At 30.9% G+C, this 18325-nt stretch overlaps 2 protein-coding genes across 3 annotated transcripts; both read left to right on the top strand.

Moving 5' to 3' along the window:
- The first annotated feature begins 2011 nt into the window (after window positions 1-2011).
- Window positions 2012-6655, top strand: LOC118061826 (G-box-binding factor 4). Of its 2 annotated transcripts, none has more exons than XM_035075415.2 (4): window positions 2012-3032; window positions 3133-3204; window positions 4581-4625; window positions 6114-6655. In XM_035075415.2, the coding sequence occupies exons 1-4, from the start codon at window positions 2271-2273 to the stop codon at window positions 6192-6194; spliced, it is 960 nt and encodes a 319-aa protein (XP_034931306.1). In that variant the 5' UTR covers window positions 2012-2270; the 3' UTR covers window positions 6195-6655. The 2 variants fall into 2 exon arrangements, with proteins under 2 accessions (XP_034931306.1, XP_034931308.1); XM_035075417.2 differs by having other exon boundaries at window positions 2014-3032; window positions 4596-4625.
- Window positions 6656-12260: 5605 nt separating this feature from the next.
- Window positions 12261-15026, top strand: LOC118061827 (uncharacterized). The gene is made up of 4 exons (XM_035075418.2): window positions 12261-12772; window positions 12896-13011; window positions 13266-13679; window positions 14737-15026. Exons 1-4 carry the CDS (start codon window positions 12607-12609, stop codon window positions 14803-14805), a joined length of 765 nt encoding a protein of 254 aa, XP_034931309.1. The 5' UTR covers window positions 12261-12606; the 3' UTR covers window positions 14806-15026.
- Window positions 15027-18325: the final 3299 nt, after the last annotated feature.

Raw genomic sequence — 18325 nt, 5'->3', positions numbered from 1 at the left:
TAAAAATTATTTTTGATATTAACACGTCAAAATAATCTGAAAACATAAAAAATATTAATTTAAAATAAATAAAATTAAAAAAATTAATTTTTTTTTTAAAAAACTTTCAAAATATAAAAAATGGCTGAAAAAGACACTCATATAGCATTGGTTGCCCATATACCTAGGTTATAGATTATAATATCCGAAAACAATGATAATACCCGCCAAAACAGTATAATTACTGAAATTGCCACGGGGACTATAGAAGTGAAAATAAACGTGAACAGAATCAAAGTAAAGCATACAAGAAGGAGCTTAGAGGGCGTCATCTGTAAATTGTCGGCGACGATACAGCTTTTTAATAACTTTATTATTACATAATAACTTAAAACACATTAATAAATTAGGTCGGTTATATATGCAAGCCAAAAATACCTTTTTTTAAAAAAAAAAGTTGGGTTGTTATGTAATAGTTACAGGTTTCATGTTTATAGTTGTAACGTCTAAGAATCTTCTTATTCATTTCCCCCTCAAAAATTCATCATGACATACGTGCGCCGACCGAAATTTTCTTAACATAAAAAGTTGTTAAAGCAACAAAAGTATTTTTTTCAAAAATAAAAATAAAATTGAGACCTGTGTCATTACATCAACTATATTTAATAAACTTGGCTAATATAGATAATATGAATAAAAAAAATGTAAAACAATAAATGAATCAAAAAAAATATTCAAACAATACCAACTTTTTTAAAAAAACAAAATATATGACATGGGTCATTAACTTGATTGAGTTCAATAAAATCAATTAATTTAATAATATAATAAAAAAATGTATTGATAATGTTTAAAAACACTTGCAATAATTAACTATAAAAAAATAAATTGTCAATATAATACTTGAAAGGAGAACAAATAAAAGTTTATTGTCGCTTTGCCATATATGTTTCTTGACCATTAGAAAGAGCTAACCAAGATGGTTTTAAAGTCATTGCAAAAAGCTACACAACAACTCCTATAAAGGTTACACACACCATAAAAGCAACAACCCAAAAGGCAAAACAAATAACATATTATGAAGTGAGCATCACATGTTTATATTTAATCAATTGATTTAATTTAATTCAAAAATAAAATTTTTATTAAAAAAGCTATATTTAACCAAAAAAAACAAATAAAAAATTCAAAATAACCTAGATCATTTTCAAAACTAGTGAAATATTATATAGAAAACAAATAAAATATATTTATGTTTGATTAATCTCACTTATGAAAAAACAAAAATATTACAAGATTTAATAATGAATTTGTATATATTATAGGTATTTTTAAATATGTGTGGATATAAAAGACACAATATTTTTTTAATCATACGTGTGGTGAACCTATTTATACAACTATTTTTAAAATAAAAATGAAATTCACCATAAATTTGTAAATGAGCTTAGATTTCATGTTAGAAAGGTTAACCATAACATGATCTATGTTAATGATAACATGATAATAGTATTGACTGATGGTTTGAATTTTATTATACTAAGTTAGTGAGTGGTTAATTTAAAAAAAAAAAAAAATTGGTGTAATCCCGATAAGTAATTGCTCTCCCGTGAAGGAAGGAGCACTAAGTCAAATCCTTCTAAATAATCTCTCATTTCTTTTCATAAAAACAGAAGAATATATAACAACAACAACAACAATAATTAAAAAAAAAAAAAAAAAAAAGTTCTCTATAATGTTGGGCTCAAGTTGTTAGATCCAGGCCCTTGTGATAAAAAGCGAATCATAGAACGTCGTAAATCCGGGTAGACATCAATTGAAACAGAAAGCCCAAATTGACCCAGCCCAAGAATCCACGGTGTAGAGAAACGGACAGTGATTCTAGCTTCAATCACCAATCACTATCAGACAGTACTGTAACCTCCAAATCATCATCAAGATCAAGGGACAACCGCAGTCCTTCACAGCCATCACAGCCGTCCATCAAAGCTGAAAAAGGAATAAAAACCCAGTCAAAGAACCCAACAACCCCACCCACGCAAATCGGCAACCCCACCCCGGCCGTCAAAATCTCACGCGCTTTATACAAGCCTTCATTCTCTCCAGTGAGTCTCCCTGATCCCAACAGAATAACAAACTCAAAACCCAAAATCTCCCAAAAACCAAACCCAACAAAAGCGAAACCCCAGATTGAAAGTAAATTTTAAATAATGATAATAATAATAAATAAATAAATTGAAGCTGGAAAATCGGAAGGAGAAAAAGAAAAGTCTCCTCTTCCTCCTCCTGAGATGGCTTCGTCGAAGGTGATGGCGTCGTCGAAACCTAGAAAATCGGATCTATCTTCAACAACTTCATCTCGATCGCGACGCGCTATTTCTTCTTCCCTTTCTGCTACTAATACTACAGAAAAACTAGCTCGTCAATCTACTGACCAATTATTCCAAAGAGAATCGACAATGACAGTAGACGGCATCTTACGTAACGTATACGCCTCTCCATCGACTGAATCGACTCTCCTCGGCGCACAAATAACCCTAATGGAAGCTCCTAACCCTCCCCCTCCTCCAGAAATCGAGACAAATGGTACTGATAATCAGGATATGAGCGATGTAATTTCACAAGAGACTAAGACTGCGGATGATATATGGAGAGAAATTGTGGCGGGAAGGAAGGAAATGAAGGACGAGCCAGATGAGATGATGACTTTGGAGGATTTTTTGGCTAAGGCGGGGGCGGTGGATGTGGTTGGAGAGGAAGGGGATGATGAGAAGATGCCACAGCCTGAGAGGTTGAGTGGAGGATTGTATGCGTTTGATCCTGTACCGCCGAGTGCATTTCAGGTGTTGGATAAGGTGGAAGGCTCCATTGTTGGGTTTGGGAATGGAGTGGAGGTGGAGCTTGTAGCTGGTAGTGGTAGTGGTGGTGGTGGAGGAAGAGGGAAGAGAGGGAGGACGGTCGTAATGGAACCCTTGGATAAGGCGGCGCAGCAGAGGCAGAGGAGGATGATTAAGAATCGGGAGTCTGCTGCTCGGTCTAGAGAGAGGAAGCAGGTCAGAGGTTTATATGTGTGTGTGTGTGTGTGTGTGTGGGGCACGCACGCTTTGTCATGATTGATTGATGACACTGATTCAACAATTGTGTGTGTTTTAGGCTTATCAAGTGGAATTGGAGTCTTTGGCAGTGAGGTTAGAGGAGGAGAATGAGCAGCTGCTTAAAGAGAAGGTAATTCAACTTGTATTATTTTCAGCATAATTTGGAATAATGAATGCGGTATTTGTTTTCTTCTTCTTCCTTGTTAGTATAACCTTATTAAATCACAATTTGGTACTCATTGATACCTTTTCCCTGCTATTTGGGACACTTTGGTATAGTCAATTAGTCTGAGCTTTTAGCTTTGTGGTCATGGAGATTGTAGTTAGCAGTTTGCTGTTCGATTATTGCCTTCAACCCTAGGTTGTGTGAGTTCCAAATAGCAACACAGAAACTTATGGTGGTGATGTTTTCTATGTTCACTTTAGCCGAGACATAAATTGAATTTGGATTGTCCAAATCATGGCAGCAACGAGAAGAAAAATAACACCAGCAATGCAAGAACCAAAAAGCTATCCAAACCCAGTGGCACAGGGCTGCTGCATTGATCAATGATTCTTACTTTGCTCACTAAACAAATTAGTCCTAAGACTTGTAATGTAGGTATATTAGTTCTTGTGTCCTGATTATCTGTTGTCATGTCTTATGGATCCTGCTTTCTTAGAGTGTGTTTGAAATCCAATATTGTTCTTAAAACTTTTCAGAATGGCTTAAGACAATTGAAATGGGTAGAAATAAAAATCCTTAGGCATCATTGTACATGTCAGACCTATTGCCCTTTAATACGCAGGATAACCCTGCTGCATCTAAACATATGTGAATTTAGACTTGTAGATTTAGATAGTATAAAATAAGTTAAACAATATGCAGCCAATTTCCACATTATGTTTGCACTGGCTTGCTCCTGTCTCTTTCATAAGCTTAATGTAATGGAGACTTTGTAATCTTTTTATGAACTTAATATTCTATTTACATCGCCTATTGGTACTCACTGGTTAGTTTGTAGCTGTTTTGCTTATTCCTTACTGTCGCTTTTTCATTTCTTCTATTCAGTCTCAAACACATGAACATCTCATAATGCTTTTTCCCAGGCTCTATTAGAAAAAAAATGTTACTTTGTTAGGACCTAGTGCCGTGCTGTTGAATGATGCATTCTTTTCTTTAAAGTGGATACACAATGGCACATTGAGAGTTTATCAGCTTTGCTTGCATAAACAATTAATGGTTAACATTATTTAAAATTTTGACTGTAACAATCAGTGTTATGCTTTGAAGTTAACACCAACAGATACTTCATCATGGGTCATGTAGTTACACCCAGCAGGTATAAATTGCCATGCTTTTCTTGTCTCTCCTGGGCTTTATATGTCTAATTTGTCTGTATGTATTTATTATAATTTATTTAATTAGAAAAGATCCCAATGCCTGTTTCATCAGAGGCATATGGTGATCTACTTGTTCTGCATGCCACAAAATGTTTTGATGTGTTTTTTCTTGTCCAACAAAAGCTGTTCATTATGCAGGAAGAGAGGACCAAGGAAAGGTTTAAGCAGGTACTGATTCTCTTCTGTTACTATTTTATCACGCTGAAAACACTAAAACCCTGCTATAACAAAAGCTGTATGTTTGTGCATATACTTTTGCAGTATGGATACACCCATATAACCGTGCATTGGGTGGTGGGATTATGTATTGTATTTGTGTTGATGAGCTATACTATACTTGAAAACTCAAGGGAATAACTAGATTTAGTTGGCACAGGAACCCTCATTGTCTTTCTGAATCAGGTTCTGTTCTACTGGATAGGTTTTGAGGGGGGATTATTGTATTAATGGACACTGGGTTTGAAAGCAAACCTATGTTCAGAGGTTTGGTAGCACTATAGGATTCAAGAACTCTTAAAGATTCTGAAGCTTAGAAGTTTTGAAACTTTTACAATTGAGGAAAGTGGAAAATGAAAGCATCAGAATTTAAAATGAGGAAAAATTGAAAATTGTCGAGAAATGCTTATCAAAGTGTTAAGGAGCCAAATTACCTTATGGACTACAAAACTAAAATGTTAGTTGCATTACAAGATGCTTCATTGAAGAAAGAAATGGAGAAAATAGAGTAATTCATGGATATGAAAAGGAGTTTTTGTAATAGAGGTCTCAATTCTTTAACTATTCGTACACATCCATTTTGGAATTGCTATAAAGAATCTTTTTTTAACATATTTGGAACTAATTCACTATCAAAATTGAATTCAATTATCATGTTCAAATCGACTTCAATTAATAAATAAGTTGAATTAACATGTTTGGAAAAGAAATTCTATCGCTATATTCAATTCATTTTGTTTCTCATATTACACTCATTTCCTTCATCTTATTCCTTCAAAAGGTCTCTCAATACATTAGATATTCCCAAAAACAAAGAAATCACCTCCTTTAACCATCACAAACCCCCCTCTCTTTCTACCTCCAGTTCTCCTCTAATGTCTTCACCACAAATGACCCACAAAATCAAATCCAAACCCTTTGAATAGAAATTAGAGATTTCAATTATTGAAAATCAAAATAGTTCCAAACATGAGATCTTATTAAAACCTCTAAATTGAATTCAATTCAAAGGGTTGTAAACATGTTTTAAGAGTTTTTGAAAGACAATGTTGAAATGGGTTACAGTAGTACAGATTCCACCTATTCTTAATTGTTAACATTAACCCATTGAATAGAATGCAAAATGAAGATGTGTGTTTTTTGCTTGAAGTTTTTCAGGTCTTAAATTACTGTATACTGATTGTGAATATTTTACTGGAGCATTCAGTAGAGACAACTCAATGTAGTAGTAGCCTAGGTAGACTACTATATATGGTAGCATGGAAGGCATTTATTCTTAGATGATTCATAGTTTTGACGACTCTGAGCTTCATTAACTATATATAGAGCTATTGATTCTTTTTCATAGCCCTATAGTGAGCATTAACAGGACAAAGACCATTTGAAATTGTTGTTGACTTTTTATTTCTATTTCTATTTTTTTTTTTTTTTTTTCTACAGCTTATGGAAAAAGTGATTCCTGTTGTTGAGAAGCGAAGGCCACAACGCATGCTCCGGAGAGTCAACTCTTTGCAGTGGTAGATTGTATGTGCTCGAGGTGATAATTCATATGCTTCTCATACATGGAGGAAAAGCAGCATCCTCCCGGAAATTCATTTTCTAGTGGATTAGATTGTGAACCCAATCGCCATTTAGAGCAACCGTGGTTATTTATGTGGAGAGAAAAAAGAAAAGAAAAGAAGAATTGCAACCTGAATCATAAAGTAAATTCCTTAAAAGTGAATTAGGGGGCAACGATCCCGTCTAGATAGATGGTAAAAGGTTTTGGTTATTTATGTAGTTAGGAGTTGTTGCTACGCAATGCAGTGCTTTGTTGCCCTCTATTGTGGTATAGGGGGGAAGAAGTGGTGGACTGGTATACTGTATTTATGTGCTGGCAAGTTATGAGAGTTGGCAGAATATAGAGTGGTGGTGGTGTCTATTTGTAGCAGAACTTGTTTTGATCTTATTTTGCTGCAAAATACTTGCATTCATGTTTAAAATCCACGTCCTGGAGCTCTGACCATAATGATGCAGGTCCTTGATACGGCATTCTAGGAAGTTTTGTTTTCTTTCAGGTGTAAATTCTCCGGTGGATGGCCTCTGAGGGAGAAAACGTAGAGCTCGCTCATTTTAGAAGTACAAGGTCCAGTTATGGCTTTCGGCAATCTTGGATTTTGGATGTTAAATGGATATAATATTACTAAGCGATGCTGGAAGGGAAAGGAGGCATAAATCCAAGGTGTTAAGGTAGTGTTGGATCTTACCACTGATGAATCACTCCAGTTTTTAGGGGATATGATGACTTACTTTTAGTTGTTTCTTTTTACATCAATGAGTTCTGGACGCAAGATCTATGATTTATTTATTTATTTATTTTAAAAAATAGCAGACCCCAAGACAGTTGAGAATTTATTTAGGAAATATCACATGTCGTTGGGTTGCTACGTAGATTGCGGCAATGTCATTGCCGCTGTCTTTGAAATTCAATTTTTTCGAGGTACGACAAAGTCATTGTTGTAACTTTTAAAATTTAAGATTTTATAATTGAAATCATATTTTGAAGTGGTGTTTGACAAAAACAGGTTCAAAGCGTAACTTTTTAAGAATATTTGTCTTATTTTTAAGTAAATAGATAATGCAGTTAGTTGTAGACTTTAATTTTAAACTCGTGTGGATTATTTTTTAAAACTATTTTTTTTATCATAAAAAAAATTTTATGATTTTACATTATCTCCACTTAAATTTAGAAAATGCAACTTGTAAAGCCTGTGTGCATTAAGAAACCTGTTTGATTTTGTACATTTGTAAAATCAGGCTTTGTTAATTTGCAAAGATTGTTAATATAAGTGTGCTTTATGAAACTCATTTAATTGATGTCTGAAAAATCATATTTTATTAATTTCTTACATCATCTCCACCAAAAAGTTTTTTGGTGATAATAGAAAATAGTTTCCAAAAATAATCCACAAATAAGTTAAAATTAAAGTCCACAATTAAATGCCTTATCTATTTAACTGAAAACAATATGAATTTCTTTAAAAAGTTACATTTCAAACCCTTTATATTAAAATAATGAAATTTAGGTTGCGGCAATAACATTGTTACAATAATTGGTGATGTAGATAGTTGCGACATTGAAGCGACCAGAAGGAAATTCACATGGCTAAGTAGTTAGGAAGTTAGGATTCTGTTAGTAGTTAGATTGGTGGAAATACTTGTATATAAGCACAAATTGTAAGAAATGTAAAAAGCAAGTAATAAAAAGATGAATTCTTAGTTGCAATCCTCCTCCTCCTCCTATTTTTGTTCTTAAAATTTTTTAAGATTCATTTTACACTAGTACATCAATGAGTGAAAATAACTTCCTTATACTCAGAAGAGAAGGATAAAATTTGGTATAAAGGATTCTTGTAAGGAAGTGATGATATAACTCATTGATAATAATCCACAAGAGCTATTTATAGTAGGTTTGGTAATAGAAAAAATATGGTGGAAGAATTCAATAAACTTGTGTAAAATAAAAGAGTATACAAATATGCTGCAATATATGAAGAATTAAAATCTTTAATGCATACCTCGAATCCATCACTATCATAATTATACTATATTTTAAGTTTCATCAATGGATGAAAGAAAGACATCAAACCCATTCTCAAGATCTTTAAACCAGTAACACTAATACATGCTTTTGGTCAAGCTAAATGGCAAGATGAGTCCAATCTTGTCTTGGCTTAAAATAGTATATTCACTCGTACAATGGATACTTCATAAAACATAGAAAAATAACTAGTGGCTATTCTAAACAAGAAAATAATTAAAAAAGAAAATCAATGTAAAAACCCGGCCCAACATGTCGTATATTGTTTGCTTTGGGTCTTACTGCCCTCATGGTTTTGTTTTTAGTAATGCGAGCCTACTTCTAAGTTTGATGTCTCAAAATGTGTATAACAGATTTGCAACCAGCACTACTAATAAAGCCAGCTACCAAACCCTCTCCCGTCAATATGGAATATTACAATCAAGATATAACCATAAGATTTATTTAATAGTCTAATTGTTTAAGAAAGATGCAACATGGAAATGTTTGGAAAAACTTAACAACCAATTTCTTGACTTTTACACTAATTATTGAGGATAAGAATCTTATATGGGAGGGGAATTGTTATGAGCATGATGTTTAAGATTAGAAGGAAGCTAAAGGCAAAAGCTAAATATAAGTGAGAACAACTAGTATGACAATTACATTAGTTGGCAATGTAGATAGTTATACTTAGGAAGTTATTATAGTTGTTAGTTAGTAGTTAAGAAGTTCATTAAGATTCTGTTAATAGCTGGATTGGTGGGAAAAACTTGTATATAAGTATAGGTTGTAAGAAAAAAAGGCCTCGTAAGATATTTTTTCAGTGTTTTTTTTTAAACAGCATAGATAACAAAAATAACTTGCAAACTAATATAATAAGAAAATGAAAAAATAACACAATTTGGATAGTTATGTTATTAGAAGCAATGTAACTGAATAAGTTGTGCTACTCCTAATGGTGTAACCAAACTACATTACTTTTTGAGTTGCACTCATAAAAAATAATGGGATCTTTATATAAATAAAAATAAATTATAAAGGTTGTGCTATTAAGTGTAACACAACCTTTACAAATGTATATAATATATAAATATATGAAAAAAATATGAAAATTACGCTACATGTATATGTGAAATGTTTGGCATATGTTCATGTAGCATAACCTTTATAGATCTGTTTCATGCACACATGTGAAGGTTGCACTACAATAGCACAACTTCTAATGCAAGTGGAAGCTATAAGGATAAAAACAACACAGAAAAACACAAGATATTTGTTAAGCGAAAAAGGTTACAAAAGTTAACCATAAGGTCATTGCTTTATTCTCTAAAAAAATGAGTATATGGTGGCTCCCTTGTAAGGAGTTTTTGCAGGGCTTTTATATAGACCAAAAAAATTATGTTTCTACTAAAAAACAACTAAAAACCTAGAAGCATGAAGGACATTACAACAAATTCTAAATTAAAGTGATAAATATGAAAAAAAGAACCTAGGAAAAATAACAAAAGTGGCCCAAATAGCAACTTTTGTGCCTAATTCTGAGAGACTCAATGATTTGATAAATAACAGAACAGCTAACTTTAGGAAAATTATTTGTAGAACCACCTAGAAAAATTTGAGTCTAATCCAACGATCAAATCCTGTTGTTTTTAGTGATTAACCCAGTCCGACACAATCATACCTCTTCTTGAATCTAAATCTATCTTATCAGTTTATGAAAGACTTTACTAGGTTATTCACTTAATCTTTCTCAATCATATTCTTATTTAGTTGTGTTAAACACTGACTCAAATACTTAAAATATTTAGTTTTTACAATCCCGACTACATCAGTAGCAGAACTTTCAAATAAAGCAACCTTCATAATTGTTTTATTTTTTTATATATATGTGAAGGTTTTGCCATTCCCGATAACTTGATAAATTGAATTGCGCTATTGAAAATAATGTAGCTTAATTGCATTACTGGGAATAACATTGATTGCGTTACTTTTAACTATTTAAGTTGTGTTATTCTTTCAATCTTTTTAGTTGAGTTTGTTTGTAAATGTTTTTAACACTTGTGTTATTTGAAAAAGAAAGACTTTTTTGTGTCTTCAAGGAAACTAAAAAAACATCATTTTAAAATTGTATTTAAATATATTTTAAAAATATATTTAACTTGAAAAATATTAAATTAATTTTTTTAATGTTTTTTTATGATTTTGTTGTGTTGATATTAAAAATAAAAAATTTATTTTCATATATTTTGCAAAAATATTTTTAAAAATAATTTCTACTCTTTGTTTGTTTATTTGTTTAATTTTTTTTTTGTGTCTTTTAGCCCCCTTGTCATTGTTTTTTTTATTTATTTATTTACGTGGGTGTCTGGAGCAGCTTGCGCGCACCACGACTAATCCCATGGCTCACTGAATATCTTGCAAACCCAGTGAACATGTAAGACACTGCGGGTGTGACAGGCGTGCATGGTGAGGTTTGAACCCAGGATACAGAGAAAAAGAACAAATCGCTTCAATCGCTGGGTCAAAACCTCAAGTGCCCTGTCATTGCATTTTTCAGTCCTTTTGTTGTTGACAGAACTTGGGCTACATCAAGATTACAATAATTAACAAGTCTTCGCAATTGGCTTTATGTTTTACGGCTCCATTCACTAGGTAGATTTAAGCTTTTAAAAAACCAAAGCAGGTGCTCTTGTGCTCTCCTCTTCTATTTTGTTTTTCAACGGAATAAGTAATGAGTTTGGAGTTTAGGGCATTGTTTATATTTTTTAATAGAAGGTGATTTTTTAGTTATTATATTTTAAATTTTTTTGTGTTTATTTACTATTAAAAAAATTGATCAATAAAAAATATTGATTTGATTTTTATAAAAATATATTCTTTTTATTTTGAGAGGAAAATATTTTTCAAAAGTTGTGGAAAATTCATAAATATCTTATTATTTGTTGATTATATCAAATCTAGTCCTCAATGTTTTGATTGTTGTACATTTTATTTTGAATCTTATTTTTTTTTAATTTCATTTCATAGAATTTAATTTTTATATCAACTTTGATTTTTTTTATTTTTTTTTCTGTTATTATTTTTATCTATTATATTTGATCTCTATTTTTTTTATCTCTATTTATTTTTATTTGAAATAATTTATGAAATTTTATTTTTTTAAAATTTTATTATTTTTTAACTTTTTACATGTCAAATTTAGTCTCTATTAATTTAATTGTTATTTATTTTATTTGAAATAATTTATGAAATTATATTATTTTTTTCAAGTTAATCCTCAACTTTTTTATCTATAAGATTTCATCTTCATTCTTTTAATAAATTTGGGGGAAAAACATTAATAAATTATATTCTAACTTATTTTCTATAATATGGTCAAACATTGTAAAGTTTTTTTTTAATTTATTTTTCATGACACTATCAAATATCAAAATATAATTTATTTTTTTAAAAAAATATTTTCCAGCAAACAAATATGTATTTTTTTTTTATTAAGGTTATGGAATTATGGAATGGGGCATTCATTTTTATTCCCTTAATCCATTCTCATTCTTGAAAATTAAACCTAAAACTCTTAAATCACATTACATGAAACCATAATAACATAACTTGCCATGATAAAATTTAAAAGAAATAAATTTCAATTTTAAGTTTAATTGGAGTAACAGTAATATATATAATATATATATTAGATTTTAAGATTTTATATATATATAAAAAAAGTGAATCAGATTCCTCACTTCCTCATATAAAAAATAAAACGTATTTGTTTTTTGTGATAATAATTATTTTTTAAAAATATTATTTAAAAATATATTAAAATAATATTTTTTATTTTTTAAAATTTATTTTTTAATACAATACATTAAAAGAATTAAAAATATATATATAAAAATCATGCTACCGTAATATTACTTTGGTAAGTGAGAGTAGGCTTTATAGCTGTTGACTGCAGAGTGTTATAATCACAGGCTAATCATTCTAGAATAATAATCTCCATCATTTTCAACCAGAGCACCCAAATATTATTCCCTTTGCTTCCTTTTTTTTTTTAACAGAATTTTGAGGAAAGTTTTTCCACAAACAAAATCATTCCACCTTTTACTGTATAAAATAATAAAAAACACCACAATCTTCAATATCCATGTCTGTCATCCATTCAGAAAAATCCCCACGTCAAAAGCCAAACACACCTGACATTTTACCTGTCTCTCCCTTCCCACTTTCTCCAAGAAACATAGTTTTTCCTTAGATCTCTCTCTTGCTGTTTGATGAACCAGAGGGCCGAGGAGCTGCAGATCAGAGCCAGAGACAAGGGTACGAGCACCAAGTGCTTGAATTAAAACCCCTTGTTGTAATTTAAGTCCTCTCATGATCATTGCCTCTCAGTCGCCACAGCTAATGAAGATTTTTTCCATGCTTCTGTTTCTGCTATCTGTTCTCTCCCTACTCTCGCAACCTTCTGACTCCACAACAATGCTCGTAGACGGTTTTTCAGAGTGGAAAGATCCTAATGTTTATATAGGAGACTCCATCAGTGAGCACTTGAAAACCCACCATTTTTTAATTTCTTTCGTTCTTTGTTTTTTTTTTTTTTTTTTTTTCGTTTTTGGTGCTGCAAATTGATACATTACGTTGTGTTTTTTTTGGCTTCTCTCAGTTTTCAAACACAAGTATCGCTACAAGCTGTACATTTTCCAGAACCAAAGAGCCTTCAGCCTCTGCAACTTCACTCAAGCTACGCTTCTCACCAAGCCCAATTCCACCTCCTACACGGTATCTCTTCTCCCTCTCTCTCAATTGAAATTACAATAATGTACAAAATCCTATGTTTTTATACATGCATATTAGGCTGCTATAAGAAATGTCTCAAAATTCTTTGTTCCTGATGACAACAATTACCAATTTCTTCTCACAATGCCAAGAATTAGCTCAAAAAGTTAAGATCTTTTCCCCCTTTTTTTCCCTTCCTAGCTCATACTATAAAATGTGTTAACAATTTTTCATGTTCAAAATGCAAATAACTGAAGTGGCACCCATCACGCCCTGGTTTCTTCTACTTCACATTCAACAACGGCTCTCTAAAATCCTGCAATCACGATTCACAAAAAGTCTCCATAAAAGTCTCTCCATCACCACCGCCACCAGTACAGCTCCCTCCAATGGCATCAACTCCAGTTCCAGCACCAATTCCAGGCGACATTACGGCATCTCCTCCTGCGTGGCCTTACCATCCTCGAGATGAAACAGCCTCTTCCCCTGCTCCTGCACCTAGCGGTAGTGCTGCAAGCTCTCCAATGGAAACAGTGCCAACATCAATGCCAGATAAAAGTGGTGGTAGTGGCATCCCTTTTATTAATAGCAATCCTGCTGTTCCTTTGCCTACTGGTGAAATTGATTCCGCGACTATTAGACCACTGCCCACCTCCGGCCATCATCAACCGGTATATTCCTTTTCTCCTTTTATATCTATTGTAGAATATATTTTGTATTTTATTAGACTAGATTTAGTTTATCATAATAAAAATAGGCAAAACAGAAAAAAAAATATTAGCATTCATACTAAATATAAATTTAAAATTTGTAATATGTATACATATCAAAATCTTAGCATATATATTAATAATAAAAATAATAATGCAAAAATTAAAAACAAAGAATTAAAGAAATGAAATTTTTATTGTTGTCAACAACAATGAATCATTTGTCTTTAAAATTTATTATTCCTTATTTATACAACTAAAATATTTACAATATTTTTTTAAAGATTCTAACAATATCATAGTTACTTCTAAACAAAGTTTTTGAATTAAACTAAAATAACTCAAATATATCTCAACAAAATATAAATCTAAGCTCTAGATTTGGAATGAGAAAAAACAAAGCATAAAAGAGAATAAAAACACTAAAAATAAAACGAAAAAATATATGAAAAAGCTTTTTAAGTTAGAAACTCTTTCATTTATGGTGAAATTCTGAAAACTAAAAGATGGTAAAATTAATAAGAATTAATTTTATTATCATGAACATTTGATTAGTTATTATAAATCAAGAATTAAATTTGTGAAAAATCAAGGGTTCTTTCAGTAAAAAAATAAAGGATTATTTTTTCATTCAACTATAATTTATTTAAATCATGTTAATTAAATAAATTTCTAACAACATTTATTTATATATATTTATATTGTTCTTTGTTGATTTGAATCAACAACCTTTTATATTTTACATTTTTTGTTCAACCCTTCAAGAAAGATAGGATTAAGATAACAATTTTTTATTAAAAAAAAAACAAATCTTTTTTTTTTTGAAAAAAAGATAAATTCAAACCAATTCTGAACTTTTATCACAATAATTAATGTACAAATATCAGTAAATACTAAATCAGTAAAGTGTCTTTCAATTTTTCAAAAAAAAAAAGTAAAAAGAATATCAGGTGTGTTGTAGGTTATGGTGGACTGTTCTTGATGGGGGTGTTCTTTTTGGTTGTGGGTGGAAATGCAGGTGGCGGTGGGGTTACTTGGATTTCACGGGCCTCTAATTTGTGCTGCTTTGCTGCTGCCGTTGCGGTAAAATAGGGGAGGGACAGAGCAATTCGATGCAAGTTGTGTAAAAAAAAAAGGGTTTTGAGTAGTATATAATATATAATATATGCTTAGTTAAAAAGAGTCAAAAGATGATGATGATTATGTATTGTGCCATGTTTTGCGATGACCCTACTTTGGAATCATCGGCTCTCTTCCACTTTTGCTTTTTGACATGCAATCGATTACCACTCCTTTTTCTTTCCTCAATTTTGCATATTTTAACGGAATTTGAAGCTCCAGCACACCAGCAGGCTTCTAGGGTTCAGGTTGCAGGCTTTCTAATATATATATATATATATATATATATATGACTTCCCATCATAATTATCTTACACCCTACGTGGGATTTTCATTGTGTATTCTTTACTATTTATTTTCTTATATTTTACCGTAGTTAAACTGTGTAAAATTTTATATTTTTTTAATTTATTCTTCAAAAAAAATTTTGTTTTCTCAATACTGTTTCCTTTCTTCCCTTTTTATTTTGTCTTAAATAGATAGGCTATTTTTTTTCTTTAAATAACTCAATAGAGAGGCCATATCAAAAGAATCAATTTTATATGATAATTGTGTTCATGAAGTGTTTGGAAGGCAAAATTTCATAATGTTTAGAAAGTAGTCTTACTAATTATTTTATAGATTTATGTTGAATATCGATAAAAAAGAAAAGATAAAATAAAATTTATCACTCATAAAAATTGATAAAAATAACTCAATATAGGATTTTTCTCCTCTACTTGTTTTTTTTTTTTAAAATAAGCTCAATAAATAATTAATAAAATGTAAAATTAATTTTGAGCACCATAAAATTTTTGGTTTGGGAGTACGGTAGCTTCTTTTATTTAGTATTTTTTTAAAAAAAAATATCAATTTAATATTTTAAGTATTTTTATAGTTTTAAAATAAAAAATAATTTAAAAAATATACATAAAAATAATAATACATTTGATTGGTTCCGTATACACCTTAGATTTTCCTTTGATAAAAGCACGGTAGCATTGATTGACTCGTAAGAGAAAAGTCTGAGGGGAAAAAAAAAGGTTAAAACTATGGTGGACCCCACGAAAAAAAGTGGTTTCATATTTCAATTTTCACGGAGACCGAGAAGGCGAGAACCACTTTCTCTCGTTTCTCTCCTCAAATTAGAACACCTAGAGTAACCGCTGGCAGCTAAAATTTCCTGCTGGTTCTGATCATTATTTTATTTTTCTTTTAAGAGAATAATTTATATATATTTTTAAAAAATTGTATTTCATGATAAGATCGAATGCTAAATGTCAATCCAAGCAAAATATCGGAAAAAACACCAATATAATCAAATTCACAGGATCCAATTCTTTTCTTCTTCTTTTTTGTGCAATTAAAATAAGTTCAACCAACCAACAAAAATTAAATAAACACTCAATACATGAAAATTTTACCTGAAGTCACTATCGTGTAGAAAAAATCATGGGATCATAGTCCACTCAAATTCTTTTATTAATTCAATTAATGCTATCATTATAGGGATGGATTCCATCATCAACAACAAAGAAAAAGGGCTTGATGGAGATCTATAGTAATTGGATCATTTAGATTGCCTCGTGTGAAAATGATTTGTGTAGCTCATTTTAAATGTAAGAATGCGAGTGTTACTTGCATGCATGCTATTCTACCTTATCTCTTCAAGAAACTGGATTTATCTTTGTGCACTTTATGCATGTATAAGAGCTAGTTGTTGTATAAAAGAAAAGAGTAAAAATGCAATTGCATAGCTGCAATGATATTATTGGGTGTCTCTGCATCTAATGGGAGAGATGTTGGAGACTAGAAGGAGATGGAGTTACTGCGGTGAGGAGGTTAGTCACTTTCCATTGTACTCATCAGCTATAAAAAAAATTGTTGATGAAAGATAAAAGATAAAAGGAATTGATTATTTTTTATTTGGTTTTCCACATATAATGTTATCGATAAAGTCATGAAAAAACTTTACACTGGAGAATACTAGACTTTTCATGGTTTGTAATGAAATTTAGGTTTCTGAGCTAGGAGTTTCTAGAAAAAATTTGAAGAAAAATAAAGAAAAAATAGAAGTGAGAAAGGAAAGTGGGTTCGTCACTAGGCCATGTTTGTTTCCTGAAAAATAGTTTTCGAGAAACCACTTTCTAAATTTTTTTATGCTTATTTGTCATTATGAAAGTTGGTCAACGGAAAACACTTTTCGGTCAAATAAAAATTTGGCTTGGTTTTTAAGAAAGTGTTTTTCCTTTTATCTGTGTTTGTTTTCCGGAAAGTGGTTTTCGGGAAATCACTTTTTAAAATTTCTTGTGTTTGTTTGTCATTAGAAAAGTTGGTCAATGAAAAACACTTTCCAGTCAAAGGAAAATTTAGCTTAGTTTTCAAAAAAGTGTTTTCCTAGAAAATTTAAGCGGAAAACACTTTCCGGAAATTGTGAAAAATTTAGAAATGTCATTATTTGCTGATTATATTAAATTTGATCCTCAAACCTTTGATTGCATAATATTTTGTTTTGAACCAAACACTTTCTTATTTTTAAAATTTTTTATTTTTTATCTAACTTATTTTTTACTTATTACTTCTTCACTATTTTTTTAACAATTTTGATTCATCAAAAAAAAAATTTATAACTTGGGCCATGAACAATCAACGGTTTTTAAAATCAGTCCTGATGAGAGTAATGGTAACATTTTTCTCCAATTCTCTTAGCTTCAACACCACTTCATGGATTAGCACTACCCTCAATTGATATGGACCCTTCTTCTCGATTAATGGTGGTTACCGTCAAATTTCCTATCAAAAGATCCCAGAAATAAAAATATATGCAGTTTTTTTTTTTCTCAAATGCATATTAATAGAAAAAAAAAATTAACGCAGATAAAATCAATAATAACCTTTAATAATATGCAATATTCATTAAATTTCAGGCCAGTTGGTAGACTTGTGTGGTGTTTGTTTATGCAGTCAAATCATGTTTTTAAATTTTTTTGGCTTTTTAATTAATTTTTTTAGTATTTATTTCATCGTTTTAAAAGTAATATCTAAAAAATAATATTTTTGAAAGAAAACAAGTATGCATGGATCAAGAAAGATTAATATTATGAAAAGAAATTAAGGAGTAGATGTGGGAAGAAAGAATAAATATTTACCCTGTGATGTGATATTTAGTTTTGGTGTCCATTGAAATTGACAACAAGAAAGTGGTTAGGAATTCAAGAGAAAATTTTATTTCCTGAATGAAGGATGATCGAGTTTATGTGATCACTGCCTGTTTATGCAAATCAAAATTGATCACATTCTTTTCTTTGTTAGCAACGTGGTTCACAGGGTGTTAACCCTTAGCCAAGTCATATTTCAGTTCCACACTAGGAGCCGTTAGCTTCCCGCCAAGGTGAAAACACACATGAAAAGCGACCGGCTTTTAACTGTTTATAACAGATTATGGCAATTCAATATCATGAAGCAATGAATATGTGCCTTTCTTATGTACACACTTCAAAGCCACCATT

The sequence above is a fragment of the Populus alba genome, chromosome 5 (assembly GCF_005239225.2).
Source record: "Populus alba chromosome 5, ASM523922v2, whole genome shotgun sequence".
Taxonomy (NCBI): domain Eukaryota; kingdom Viridiplantae; phylum Streptophyta; class Magnoliopsida; order Malpighiales; family Salicaceae; genus Populus; species Populus alba.
The sequence above is the reverse complement of the archived record's forward strand: the minus strand, read 5'-3'. Positions and strand labels throughout refer to the sequence as shown.